Source organism: Amblyomma mixtum, chromosome 5, assembly GCF_055824585.1.
Source record: "Amblyomma mixtum isolate Tamu chromosome 5, ASM5582458v1, whole genome shotgun sequence".
NCBI classification, from domain to species: domain Eukaryota; kingdom Metazoa; phylum Arthropoda; class Arachnida; order Ixodida; family Ixodidae; genus Amblyomma; species Amblyomma mixtum.
The window spans coordinates 192,672,709-192,686,967 of NC_143016.1; the positions used below are offsets into that span (position 1 = coordinate 192,672,709).

A 14,259-nucleotide genomic window follows, 5' to 3' on the forward strand; every position below is an offset into this window, starting at 1 on the left:
TGTTAGCGGAAAAGGTGCCTAAACGATGAACACGCTGAAATGGGCCGTTTGGTAGCGAGTCAAGAACCTTCATTAGTGCATTGGTCAGTGTGCTTTCTGTTTCTTACCAAGTTTCTGATGAATCTGTCAGTCAATGAAAAATCAAATTATCGCGGCGTTATCTGTCCTCCATATCATCTAAGCATTTTTGTAAAAAGCTATTTTGTGAAGTTACGCTTTCAATAGATTCTTGCATGCCTGCAAACTCATGGCTGAAAGCGTCAAGAACTTTCCCTTTCTCTTCTAGTTCATCTAAACGCTTCTGAACGCTAGTTATTTTTGATTCGATGCTTTTCTGCCCAGCCTTAATGGATTTAATATCTGCGGTGAGCTCAATTTGTGTCTTCTAACTTTGTAATGAGCGGCGTGAACATCTTTGAGCAGTTGAAAAATTACGGTCATCTGTTCTGCAGGATATTCAGGGAGAGATTCAATTTCTGATAGAGATTCAGATCGTGTGGTGGGGCCGAAGTTTAGAAAAGCCATAGAAAAGCAATCACACACAGTTTCACACAGCACCCCTGGGCACGGGAACAGCAGCAAGCCGATGTCATCGCTCTTTTTAGCGTACAAGGAAAAGGTACACACCTGCATCGGAGCAAAGCGGAAATCAAAAGCCATGCTTCTTGCAACGTTCCCGTGCCCACTGAATCCGAAGACGGAGAGGCCGCAGCTTATAAATTCCTTGCGGGCGATGGTTGCAGTTGTCGATGGGGTTGACCGGCCGAAGGCGAGTGATTCCATCGGGTGCGCAGGGATGAAAGAACAACGCAACATTACTGAGAAGAAAATCGCTTGTGCTTTAACTTATGACATTGTAGGGTTTATTCACATAGTTCGAAGTGCCCAAAAAAAGAGCGGAAAAACCCTTCGGCGTTGATTTCACAATGTCAGCAGGAGAAAGCTGAAAGATAGAAATAATAAGGTTGCAGGTTTCGTAATAACACCGATCCCGACAGCGCATAGGGGATCCTCAGCGAATGCTCTCTCCAGTCGTTCGAGTGCTCGCCAGTCCGGCTTCTGCTTGCATCTCTGCACATGACTGGCGTCGCCCGCAGCACATACGCGGAATGTGTGCGCCAAGACCCTGCGAGCGCTGTTAAAACAAGGAGAGAACGGCGGTGTATTACTCTCGACTGGCGAGACTCTATTACTGACAAGAGAAAATGCAGTGGCTGAAGGCGCAATCTATTGCACAGGCCGGCGTGGCTGCGCCGCCCTGTGAGCCATGACGCGGATGAAAACATGTCTGCTGATTCTCTAGAACTGTTCGACCCCTGATAGGTAATCAACTAGGATGTGTCGAAATGAGCAGTACTTATTAACGTGTAAATATATTATGCGAGCCTTACCTCCACCGCACTGCTCACAAACCACTGGCTTGGTACTCACATACACCAGCAGTTCTAAAACAACAGGCCCAGTGCAATGGAAAGGCAGGGTGGGCATTGCGCACACGGCGCAGTGTACCGTAGAAACTCGCCCGATTCTCTTTGCTACTGCATGTGCACAGCTGTTCTCAATACTGAAGCCATTCGTCTGAGCTTTCCATAGGGCATGAAATGCTGCATAGATGTCACGGTCCGTTTCTGACAGGAGCTCGCATGGCTGCGTTGCAAGGTTTTGTCACTCCTGGCCACTTTTCCTCTCCTTAAGAGTACTCTCTGCTCTATTAATACTGACTTCTCTCAAAAATCAACACATGTGTGTAAATCCGAAAAGAATAGCCCTTGCAAAAGTAACGCCTCTTGTAGGACAGCGGCTATAATCGCGCCGTAAATGAGAGTGATTTGAAGTAAGTGCTTTGGCTTTTGACGAAACTTTTGACGAAAGCCAGCAGCATGCTGCTAGCCCCCAAAGTATGCGATAAGGATTATCCTGGAATTAAAAGAAAATAATTTCAGTGTCACACCCCACAGAAAGCAAGGTGCATCATTAGAGCAGGCCATGGCAGAAATTATTTCAATTTATCTACTATATGTGAGGCACGAATCTACTTGTATGGCCACCACAGAAAGTGTTCCGGCGTTCGGCTGCTTAACGGGACACCAAGCATGTGATCCCGGCCGCAGGAGCCGCATGTCGAGGCAGGCGATAATTAACTAGTTACTTGAACGGAAACTGAATCCAGAAATAAACCAAAGCCTTGGAACATGGCAACATGGCTTGACGTGCAGCAAAAGACACATTTTTTGCGAAGAACATTGAACCTAAGTGCAATGGGAACCTGTGGACAATTCCATGCAATTGTCATTCTCAGTAGAAAACTAATTCGCTGAACCCTTCTGGTTAAGGTCAGTTTTGTGCGGCAGAAAAAAACGCGTCCATCACCACGAATCTTTAAACTTAAGTTTATTGAAGCCTGAGGGCAATTTATTCTAATTATCGTTCTCAACAAAAACTGGTTCGCTGCCCCTTTCTGATTTTCTCACGCCTGTGCGGCAGCAACAGCCGCTTTTATCGGCCTCAACATTGAACTTAAATTAAACTGGAACCTGAGGAAACTATTGTCCAGCAATTGTTCTCAGTAAAAAATGATTTCCTGGATCTTTCTGGATACGTTGACACTTGTGGGCAGCAAAAGACGCAGTGGTCGCCACGAGTATGGAACTTAAGTTGAATGGCGGCCTGAAGAAATTCTATTCAATTATCATTCTGAGTAAAAGCTGATTCGCTGGATCTTTCTGGGTAAGCTGACGTTTGTGCGGCAGGAAAGCACGCATTTATCGCCAGGAACATTCAACTTAAGTTCCATGGGAACCTGAGGAAACTTCCATCCAGTAATCGATGTCAGTAAAAATTGATTCGCTGGATCTTTCTGGTTATGCTCACTCTTGTGCGGTAGCAAAAACCGCATTTATCGCGAGGAACACCGAACTTAAGTTTAATGGGAACCAGAGGGCAATTTCATGCAATAATCGTTCTCAATAAAAATTAAATCGCTGGATATTTCTGGTTATGGGGCCGCTTGTGGGCAGAAAAAGGCGCATTTATCACCAAGAACATTGAACTTAAGTTTATTGGGAGCCTGAGGACAATTCCAGTCTGTTATCGTTCTCAGTAGAACCTGATTCGCTGGATCTTTCTTGCTATGCTGGCGCTTGCACAGTAGCAAAAGACGCATGGGGGGAACGTAAAAGCCGTGGTAGAGCACGACAACGCACGCTGCAACATGCTCAACCCACTGCTGACATTACAGGTTTTGCTGTTCTGGCTGCCTACTGCTGAGTGCCCCTTCCCTGAAGTGCCGTCAACCGCTCACAGTGCGGAGGCGCAGTCAACGACCGTGTGCTCGGCAGTGTATTCAAGCACGGACCGAACCTAGGCCGGATACCGCTGCTCGCCTGCCAACCCAGCCTTCATCGACTTCATCAATCCCCAGACCCGCCCACGCTGCATATATACCACGACCGGCCGAATATCACCCAGGGGTACAACACCGCACGCTGCACTATGCTCAACGTGCTGCTGACATTACAGGTTGGTTACAGGAACCATTCCAATGAAAATAAAGCGAGCGACCGCTGACCTGTTTCGGTGTCTTGCCCCTATGTGATCAACTGTCGAGCGCTGTACAAATGTGTTGTGACTGTATATTATCCCAGCTGTTATCCCAATGGTGTTATACCTATCAGGTGACGTGGAGCTCAGGCCAGGGCCACCGACATTATTTGACCATTTATCCGTTCTAGACGCCCTCAAACGCCTTGAGGACGCATGAGTCATCATATCCACTGAGCTAAAGAAACTTAAGGCTAAGCAAGGCAACCACGAAAAGCTAATATCCGCGTAAACAACCTCATTTCTTTGTGGGAATTTTCTCACAAGAAGGAAACAACGGATCTGAAAATAAATGAAACTAACGAAATAAAACTTATTGACGCAAGCAATCGTATGACAACAAACAACTTCCTTTTTTTTTTGTCTTAAAGTCTGCGAAAAAGGAACTTGGGAAGAAACTGAAAAACAGGCGAGAGCCCTTTCCTCCACTGAACTCGGTGTGCAACTAGACGTAGGTAGTATAGCACGTGCACATCGACTATGAAAATACCGTACAGAAAAACAGCGCCCACTCATTAGTAAATTATCCCATTTTAAGACAAAAGAAAACATGCTGTCGTTTGGGCCCAAACTGAAAGACACGGTCTACGCAATCAGAGATTTCGCCCCTGAAACTCGTCTTCTTCGTTCAAAACTTCTTCACTTGATCTGCCCCCAAAAATGTGCTTTTAAACTGCGACTAGACAAACTGCACGTTGGAAAAAAGTGCTTTACTTACAACCCCACTACTGACACGGTGACAGAATGTACGGCACGTGTTCCCAACGCCGATGGAGCGAATGACGCGCAACGAATCATGCTCACAACAGACGTACTTCACCATATCTCGACATCCATATCACATTCACCAGCATAAGGAGCGTAATTCCAAAGTGGGACCAGCTTCTCAGCTTCATCGACGACAGTGGCGAGCACATTATCATTCTAACTGAAACCTGGTTAACTGAAGAATATCATCGATAACGAAGTGCTTCCGCTAATCTTAACTTCACCATGTACTGTCGTCATCGCAGCAACCGTCGATGGGGTAGCGTTCTAATAGCTGTAAGAAATACTTTGCCATCATCCTTAGTGCACCACGACGACGTACTAGAATTATGATGGGTTTGTGTTGTTACCCCAACAGTGAAAGCTATATTTGACGTTTGTCACACGCCACCCGATTGTGACCTATCTTTCAGCAACTCACTCTATCGTTGTATAGCATATATTAGGTATGTAATGAGACGACTCGCACAATTAGTGTGAACGGCCGGTCTTTGTTCAAGCGGTGCTGCTCAGCAGGCCAGCGTTCGCAAGCGCGCACCTATAGTGAACTAGAATACTATACGCGCACCCGAGCTTCGTCAGCTTCGTCTTCTATCTTCTTCGTCTCCTTCGTCGGCGCTAGCCGCTGGGGCAGCAAACCCCGACTCTCTTTATTACAGAAAAGGCGCCATCCTGGCGGCCTAAGGGCTCGAGACGATAGCTGGGTCGTAGTAGGGCTTCAGGCGGTCTAGGTGCTCAATTTCACGGCCGCGGTGGCGATTGTCAGACGAAGGCGTGAGGGGCTCGATCAGGTAGTTAACTGGGGATGTCTGCTGAACAACGCGATAGGGGCCTTGGTATTTGCTCAGCAGTTTTGTAGACTGCCCCGAGCTGGAGGAGGGCACCCAAAGCCAAACCAAGGATTGAGGAACATAAGACGGCGGCAGACCGGGGTAAGCGACGCGGGCGCTTTTCTGACGGTGCTGGTCGTGAGAAGTAAAGGAACGGGCCAGTTGACGGCATTCCTCGGCGTACGCAGCGGCTTGAGAGACGGTGGTGAATTCGGACGAATCGGGGCAGTAAGGGAGTATGGTGTCCATGATGGAGGAAGGCTCGCGGCCATAGAGAAGAAAATACGGGGAAAAACCAGTAGTGGCTTGCGTTGCAGAATTGTAAGCGTAAGTAACGAAACGTACAACGCGGTCCAAGTCTGAGTGATCGGCAGAAATGTACTTGGCCATCATGTCGCCGAGGGTCCGGTTAAAGCGCTCGGTCATGCCGTTGGTCTGCGGATGGTACGAAGACGTCGTGCGGTGAACGATATGACACTCCGAAGGAGGGCTTCCACGACGCCGGACAAGAAGACGCGACCCCGATCGCTGAGCAATTCCTTAGGCGCACCGTGATGAAGAATGATGTTCTGAAGTATGAAACCGGCTACTTCAGAGGCGGTCGCAGCTGGTAACGGTGCAGTTTCCGCATAGCGCGTGAGATGATCAATGGCGACGATGATCCAGCGGTGGCCGGCGGCAGTGAAGGGAAGGGGGCCATAAAGGTCAATTCCAACACGGTCAAATGGCCGGACGGGACACAGTAAAGGTTGCAGAGGAGCAGGTGAGTGCGGTGGTGGGCTCTTGCGACGCTGACATTCCAGGCAAGAGCGTATGTACTGGCGGACAAAACCGTACATGCCCCGCCAATAATACCGAAGGCGTAGGCGGGTAAAAGTTTTTAGCAGACCGGCATGACCGCATTGCGGGTCATCATGACAACTGGCACAAATGGCGGAGCGGAGATGCCTTTGAATCACGAGCAGCCATTTGCGACCATCGGGGAGGTAGTTCCGAGGTACAGCAGCTGGTCACGCACGACAAAGTGATGGGCTTGACGACGGAGCGCTCTAGAAGGGAAGCACGCTGAGCGGTTGGCTAGGAAATCCAGAAGAGAAGTAATCCAAGGATCCTGGCGCTGCTCAGAAGCCATATCAATAGAGTCAAGAGAAGGTGTGAGGCCAGAAATAGATGGTGGGTCAGGCTCAGAGGTCACAGGGGAGCGCGAGAGAGCGTCGGCGTCGGAGTGTTTACGACCGGAATGATAAATGACCCGAATGTCGTAATCTTGTAAACGGAGAGCCCAACGAGCGAGGCGGCCAGATGGATCTTTGAGTGACGACAGCCAACAAAGGGCATGGTGATTGGTAATGACATCGAACGGGCGCCCATATAAGTAAGGGCGAAATTTCGTGATCGCCCAAATAATCGCCAAACATTCTTTTTCTGTGACGGAATAATTAGTCTCCGCTTTTGTGAGCGCACGGCTGCCGTAAGCAACAACGTACTCATTGAAACCAGGTTTCCGCTGAGCTAAAACGGCACCGAGACCAATGCCGCTGGCGTCTGTGTGCAGTTCTGTAGGCGCGGAAGGGTCGAAATGGTGCAAGATCGGAGGAGAGGTGAGGAGCTGGCGCCGCGTTGCAAAAGCTTCGTCGCATGCAGGGGACCAAGCCGACAAGTAGTGGCTACCAGCGAGAAGTTGCGTCAGCGGGGCGATAACGGCAGCAAAATTCTTGATGAACCGGCAAAACTAGGAGCAAAGGCCAAGAAAGCTTCTGAGTTCTTTCAGGGATGTGGGCTTCGGGAAATCAGCAACTGCGCGGAGCTTGGCAGGGTCCGGGAGTACACCATCCTTGGACACGACGTGGCCTAGGATAGTCAGCTGTCGAGCGCCGAAGCGACACTTTTTCAAGTTTAGCTGCAGGCCAGCGTCACTGAGGCAGCGAAGAACACTCTCGAGGCGAAGAAGATGAGAAGGAAAATTCTGGGAGAAGATGACAACATCGTCCAAGTAGCAGAGGCAGGTCTGCCATTTAAGCCCACGGAGGATGTTGTCCATGATACGCTCAAAAGTGGCAGGCGCGTTGCAGAGACCGAAGGGCATCACATTAAATTCATACAGCCCATCAGGCGTGATGAAAGCTGTTTTCGGGCGATCGACGTCGGCCATCGGCACCTGCCAGTACCCAGAGCGCAGATCCAAGGAAGAAAATTACTCCGCTCCCTGCAGGCAATCCAGCGCGTCATCTATACGAGGCAGGGGGTAGACGTCCTTCCGAGTAATTTTGTTTAGCCGGCGGTAGTCTACGCAGAATCTAATGGAGCCGTCCTTTTTTTTCACGAGCACGACCGGAGAAGCCCACGGGCTGTGAGAGGGCTGGATCACGCCGTGGTGTAGCATGTCGTTCACATGCTCATCAATGATGCGGCGCTCGGCGGAGGAGACGCGGTAGGGGCGTTGGCGCAAGGGTCCATGGGTGCCAGTGTCGATATGGTGGCAAACGGCTGCTGCATGACCAACGGTGCTTGAGGGGAGTCGAAGGATGCGCGGAAGCGCTTCAGCAAAGCGATGAGCTGGGCGCGGTGGTGAGGTGGTAGAGCGGCATCGACAGAATGGGAAAACATATCCGAGGAGGACGGGTCGGCGATGTCGGCGGGAGGAGTGAGATCGTTGATGTCATGGGCGGCAGGCTCATCAAGGACAGGGGAAGCGTCGTCGAGATCGATGACACCAACCGTGCCAAGCGATTCTCCCCGAAGTAAAGTGGTAGTGAAAGGCAACGGGTTCGCGACGTACAGGGCACCACAACCACCAGAAAGTGTGAGCACGGCATGAGGGAGCATGACAGATTTTCGGTGCGCACAAAGAGGAGAGGGTGAATAAAGGACAGTAGCGTCAGAGAGGGCAGCACAAGTCAGCGGCACGAGAACAGATGAGAAAGCTGGCACGTCGACGTCGTCAGCGGCGAGAATAGGCGCTGCGGTAACAGGGGAGGCGTCCAGAAGAGCATCCCACAGCGGCGAGAAATTAATTTCAGCATGTGCACAGTCAATGATGGCGTGATGCGCGGACAGAAAGTCCCACCCGAGGATGATGTCATGAGAGGAGCGGGTGAGAACGAAGAACTCAATGGTGTAGGAGAGGCCATGGATGACGAGGCGGGCAGTGCACGCTGCCAGAGGGCGAATGGGGTCAGCGCTGGCGGTGCAAAGCGAAAGGTCCGAAAGCGGCGTCATCACTTTTTTTAGTCTGCGGCACAAGTTGCGACTAATGATGGACACGGCAGCACCAGTGTCAATGAGCGCATCAACAGTAACACCTTCAACGATCACTTCAATAACATTCGTAGGAGCGGTGATAGGGCTTGAGACGGTCGTTGACGGCGCAGTTCTTGCCTCCGGAACTGCGGCGCCTAGTTTTCCGCTTAGAGGGGTGGTGACTGGCGGCGCATAGGAGAGAGCGAACGGCGTCGAGGAGACGGCGACCGATGGCTGCGGTTGTAGGAGTCGGAGCTAGACGGGGAGGGATTCTGAGGAGGCAGAGCAGAAGAGACAGGTACGGAAGGCAACGAAACGTCGTACGTCGGCTGGCGCCCGTAGTCGTGAGAACCGGATCCGCTCGTGCGGAACCAGCGGGCCACATGACCAGCGAGACCGCAAGCATAGCATATCGGGCGGTTATCTGGGGTACGCCACGGATTCATAGGGCGGGGACCGGTACGAGGCAGACGATGGTGAGTGAGTGGCAGTGCAGGGGTGAGCTGCCGCTGAGGGTACACGGTGACAGGTGGCGAATAAGCAGGCAAAACTGGCTGAGGGCGTGGCCGGGCGACTGTTTCTGCATATGTCAGCGGTGAAGTGACCAGAGGGGGTGGATTAGTGGGCGGCAGGCCCTCAGCTACCTGCACCTGGATGACACGCTGAATAGATGGCGACAGCGATGGCGCTGGGGTGGATTGGCAGGTAACTATCGATAATTGACGAGCGACCTCCTCCCGCACAAACTGCTTGATGTGTTGAAGAAATGTCGGCTGATCGTGGGCAGGACCACCTACCGCCAAGCTGGAAAGGCTGTCGTCCGGGGAAATGGCACGTCGGGTGACATGACGCTGTTTGCGGAGCTCGTCGTAGCTTTGGCACAAAGAGACTACGTCGGAGACGGTTTGAGGATCTTTTGACACCAGCATTTGAAATGCGTCGTCCTCAATGCCTTTCAGAATGTGTCGTATTTTGTCAGTTTCGCTCATAGATGGATTGAACCGCTTACACAAGTAAACTACGTCCTCGATGTAGCTGGTGAAGTTTTCGCCGTTCTGCTGGGCACGACTGCGCAAACGTTGTTCGGCACGAAGTTTTCGGACAGTGGGGCGGCCAAAGACGTCAGTCAGGCTGGTTTTTAGAGCCGCCCAGTTAGTAAAATCCGCTTCGTGGTTGCAGAACCACAAGTTGGCGACATCGGTCAAGTAGAAGATGACGTTCGTGAGCTTAACGACGTCATCCCACTTGCTGTAAGCACTCACGCGTTCGTAGGAAGCCAACCAATCTTCTACGTCGGTATCGTCCGTGCCGATGAAGAGCGCAGGGTCGCGCTGACGGACGGCACCGGAACAGACGACAGCGGTGGGAGCGGACTGGGCCGAGGAGTCGGTCGTCGTGGTAGAGCCTGGTAGCCTGGGCATCGTGGCGTGCAGCAAGGGAAGTGCAGGCAGCACCTCCACCAAGTGTAATGAGACGACTTGCACAATTAGTTTGAACGGCCGGTGTTTGTTCAAGAGGTGCTGCTCAGCAGGCCAGCGTTCGCAAGTGCGCTCTCGAGCTTCGTCAGCTTCGTCTTCTATCGTCTTCGTCTCCTCCGTCGGCGCTAGCCGCTGGTGCAGGAAACCCCAACTCTCTGTATTACGGGTATAACGTCCCCATCTCACTTATTGTTCTGTTTGGCTGTTTTAATTTCCCCCAGATTAGCTGACCTCTACTTAGCGTACCTGGTAAATCGTAGTCCAGTGAGCCCAAGAAGTCCCTCGATCTTACCCTTGATTTCAGTCTCCATCAAGCCGACAAGAGGAAATAACACCCTTGATCTCTTCCTGACGCGCAGTTCTGAAGATTTTAAAGGCGTAGCGGCTCTCGCTGGACCCAGTGACCATACCCTTCTACAGATTTTCATATCGCCGCTGCTGATAGTTAGATGAACCTCCGAAAAGAAAATCTTCAATTACAGTAAAGCGAACTTCGATGCTATCAAATTGGAACTTTCACGTTTATATGAGCATTTTTGCGAGCGTTATCTATGAAGAACCGCTAATCATAACTCGAAATTATACAAAACAACAGTGATAAACTTATTTTGTGTTATGCCTTATGTTTCAATGAACGTTTTTTGCTACACGTATTTGTTAAAATGTGTCGCGATTACTATCCCTGATGATTGTACCCCTCCCCCCTTATGTAATACCCTCTTCCGGAGGGCCATTAGGGGTAACATGAATAAATAAATAAATAAATAAATAAATAAATAAATAAATAAATAAATAAATAAATAAATAAATAACAACGAATGGTTTGCCGTAAGCCTGATACCTTTCCTAAACAGGCAAAAGCGCCTCTATCGATCAGCAAAAAATCTAACTGACCTACTACATGGAACCGGTATGATCAGTGTACAAAAACTTATACTGAAAGCATAGCTTCTGCAAAAAATAATATAATTTCGATCTATCTACTTAGAATCCTGCAGTCGACCCCCAACAAATTCTGCCGCATCATATCCGCTAGGTTTCACTCGAACCAAATAGCGCTTATGGGAATTGGTGGAGAAACAGTAAACCATATCAGTGCGTCAGCGTTTTGAACCGCTATCTCGTCCTTGTGTTTTCCCCTGCAAACAACTTTAGCGCTATAACTTCACCAGAATCCTCACCACTGACGATGCCTATGATCCAGGTTGATGTCAATGGTATCAATAACTTTATTGCTTCCCTAAAATTGTCTTCTTCCGCAGGCTGTGGCCAGATCAATGGTAAACTACCAAAAAACACATCAATCAGCGACCTCAGCTCAGATACTATAATTAATATTTAGCCAATCTTTACAATCGAAGGAAGTTCACGATGATTGGAAAATTGCCGAAATAATCCTAGTCTTTAAATGTGGTATCCGCAAATTTGCCTCGAAGTACCGTTCTATTTCTCTAACCAGTGTGCCATCGAAACTGCTCGAACACATAATATCCACGCACCTAATGACACGTCTTGAATCTAACGACTTCTTTTATCCGCACCAGCATGGTTTTAGAAGCCACCTTTCATGTGAAACCCAGCTTGCCGAGTTCATACACGATTTGCTCGAATTCACGGATGAAAACCTTCATAGACGCTTTATTCCTAGATTATTCCAAAGCATTTGATCGCGTACCCCCATTCATTTACATCATCATCATCAGCCTTAGTACGCCCACTGCAGGGCAAAGGCCTCTCCCATGTCGCTCCAATTAACCCTGTCTTTTGCTAGTTGCCGCCACTGTATCCCCGCAAATTTCTTAATCGCATCCGCCCACCTAACTTTCTGCCGTCCCCTGCTAGGCTTGCCTTCCCTTGGAATCCACTCCGTTACCCTTAAGGACCAGCGGATCCTTACATCAAAAGCTTTCATCACTTGGGTTTCCCGTCAACCTATTGTGTTGGATCAAAAATTTTTTTTCAGGGCGCAAGGAGTTCACTTTTATAAATGAAAGCTACTCTCCTTCTTTCCAATGTGACATCGGGAGGCCCTCATGGCGCTTGCCTGTCACCACTAATATTCCTAATTTACATTAATGACCTCCCTTGCAATATAAAATCGGAATTACGGCGTTCTGCCGTAATTCCAATATTTGACTATTCAGTGGCTTCATTTTTTCGCTTTTTTGAAAGTGAAATATTTCCTCAACGTGAAGTCGAGAGTTGGACGAAATCTCCTCTGGTTGGGGCAATTGTAATACAACTTAAGAGGGCGCCAAGCAAAATAAAAATAACAGAAAACAAAAGACGATGTTTCGGCTCCTGTACGGGAGCTTTCTTCACAATGAGATGAAATAGGGAGCGCATTGGGATTAAATAAGCTTGGGCTCCGCCGCGGTGGTCCGGGGTTAATGCGCTTTGCTGCTGATCCTAAAGACGCGGATTCTATCCCGGCCGCAATGGCCGGATCTTCAATCCACTTGTCGGTCTCGGCTCGACACACGTACGCAACTCCACTGACTTCATGAAGAAGGTAAACGACATATCACTGGCCGATCACGAGCGCATGGTTTTGTTTGACGTTCAGTCACATTTGAATAGCGTTCCCGCTGTCCTGGCCATACAAATATGCTCTGCAGGCCTCGAAGCTGGCAAGCCTTTTCCACACGGGACCCCCATTGATGTTCCGGATCTCCGCCGACTCTGATAGTTCTGCCAGGACAACCCTTATTTCTTCTTACAAGGCTGTTTTTACCGACACCTGCAGGCACACCAATGGGCGTCTTTATCTCCGTGGCTGTCGCGAATCTCACTATGAAATCTGTAGAACGGCGTGCCCTTGAAACATTCCCACCACAGCGAAACATTTTTCTTAGGTATGTAGACTGCTTTCTCTTATTCGGAAAGATGCTTTGCTCGCTTTTTAGTCCCATTTCAACAACATAAAAGGAGCGATTTATTTCACCTTTGAAGAAGAGGCGAATGGTGCGTTGCCCTTCCTGGACGTATTGGTAAAACTCAACAGTGTAAATATATCATTCAGCGCATACCGGAAGCCCACCCAAACTGGAAAATACATTAACTTAAAATCTGTTCCCCTGGTCAGCCAAAAGAAATCTGCTGCACATTCTTGTTTAAAGGACAAGACCGCATATGCAGTTTTCGTGAAGACCGGACAGTGGACATTGATACTGTACGGCAAGAACTCGCGTGCAGCGGTTACCGAGCTGCTTTTGTGGCATACGTAGAAAAGCAGCCATCTAGCCTGATGCCTGAAGCATCAGGCTAGATAGCTGCCGTGTCATCCCCTGTGAAACGTGCCGCTATTTAGTAAACACCCGGAATAAGCGAAGCGTTGACGCGCATGCTGCGCGCATTCAAAGTTCACGTTACCCATATCCCGGCAAGAAAACTACGACATGCTCTGGTTAACGTCAAAGACATTCTTCCCAAAGAAAAGTCTTCGGGCGCTGTTTATAGCATCCCGTGTTCCGATTGTGACATCGATTGTGACGTCGATTGCGACATCCAGTAGTGATCATCGGCGAGACTGGTGATTTTAAAAGGCACCTAAAAGAATATTTTACCGATGTTAAAAGTCATGTAGTGCACTGTTATGCTATCGCCGAGCACTCTGTATCAACTCACCACCACATCGTCTGGTGTATAGCAAGTGCTGAAAACTGAAAAGAATCTCTTCCGTCGCCTTCCCCTCGAATCAATGATCATTCAAACGACTAATCGCGCCCTAAATCGCAAAGCTGGAAATCAACCGCAGTATATGCGTTCTCTCTGCGCCCTCTTTTCAATCGTATTTAATCTGGATGCCCAACCTATTTCATCTCTTTGTGAACAAAGCTCCCGGACGGGAGCCGAAATGTCGTTTTTGGTTTTTGTTGTTCTTCCTTTTGTTTTGCTATTTCTTCAACGTATTAGCCGATTTAGGTTACGAATCTGATAATTGGCGCATTTACCGTTTGCATATTCAGATAATATACGGTGCGGAAACAGGGCACCCACAAAGGGCGTTGTTTATAGCATCCCGTATTCCGATTGTGACATCGATTGGGACGTCGATTGCGACATCCAGTTGTGATCATCGGCGAGACTGGTGATTTTAAAAGGCACCTAAAAGAATATTTTACCGATGTTAAAAGTCATGTAGTGCACTCTTATGCTATCGCCGAACACTCTGTATCAACCGACCACCACATCGTCTGGTGTATAGCACACGTGCTGAAAACTGAAAAGAATCTCTTCCGTCGCCAAGGGATTGCACAAAGGGATAGCATCCGCTATGCGCAGTTACCCTCCTCTTTGCGGCTAAAAGAATTCAACTTCGCCGAGGAGCTGTTGGCGTTTTA

General features: G+C 49.2%; 1 protein-coding gene across 1 annotated transcript in view; it reads right to left on the reverse strand.

The window, feature by feature from the left end:
• Nucleotides 1-867: 867 nt before the first annotated feature.
• LOC149345289 (uncharacterized) overlaps nucleotides 868-14,259 on the reverse strand; it is a 76,058-nt gene continuing 62,666 nt past the window's right edge. The window contains exon 6 of the mRNA XM_089542744.1: nucleotides 868-1,135. Coding sequence (XP_089398870.1) covers nucleotides 922-1,135 — 214 coding nt within the window. The 3' untranslated portion in view covers nucleotides 868-921. The remainder of the gene's footprint in view (nucleotides 1,136-14,259) is intronic.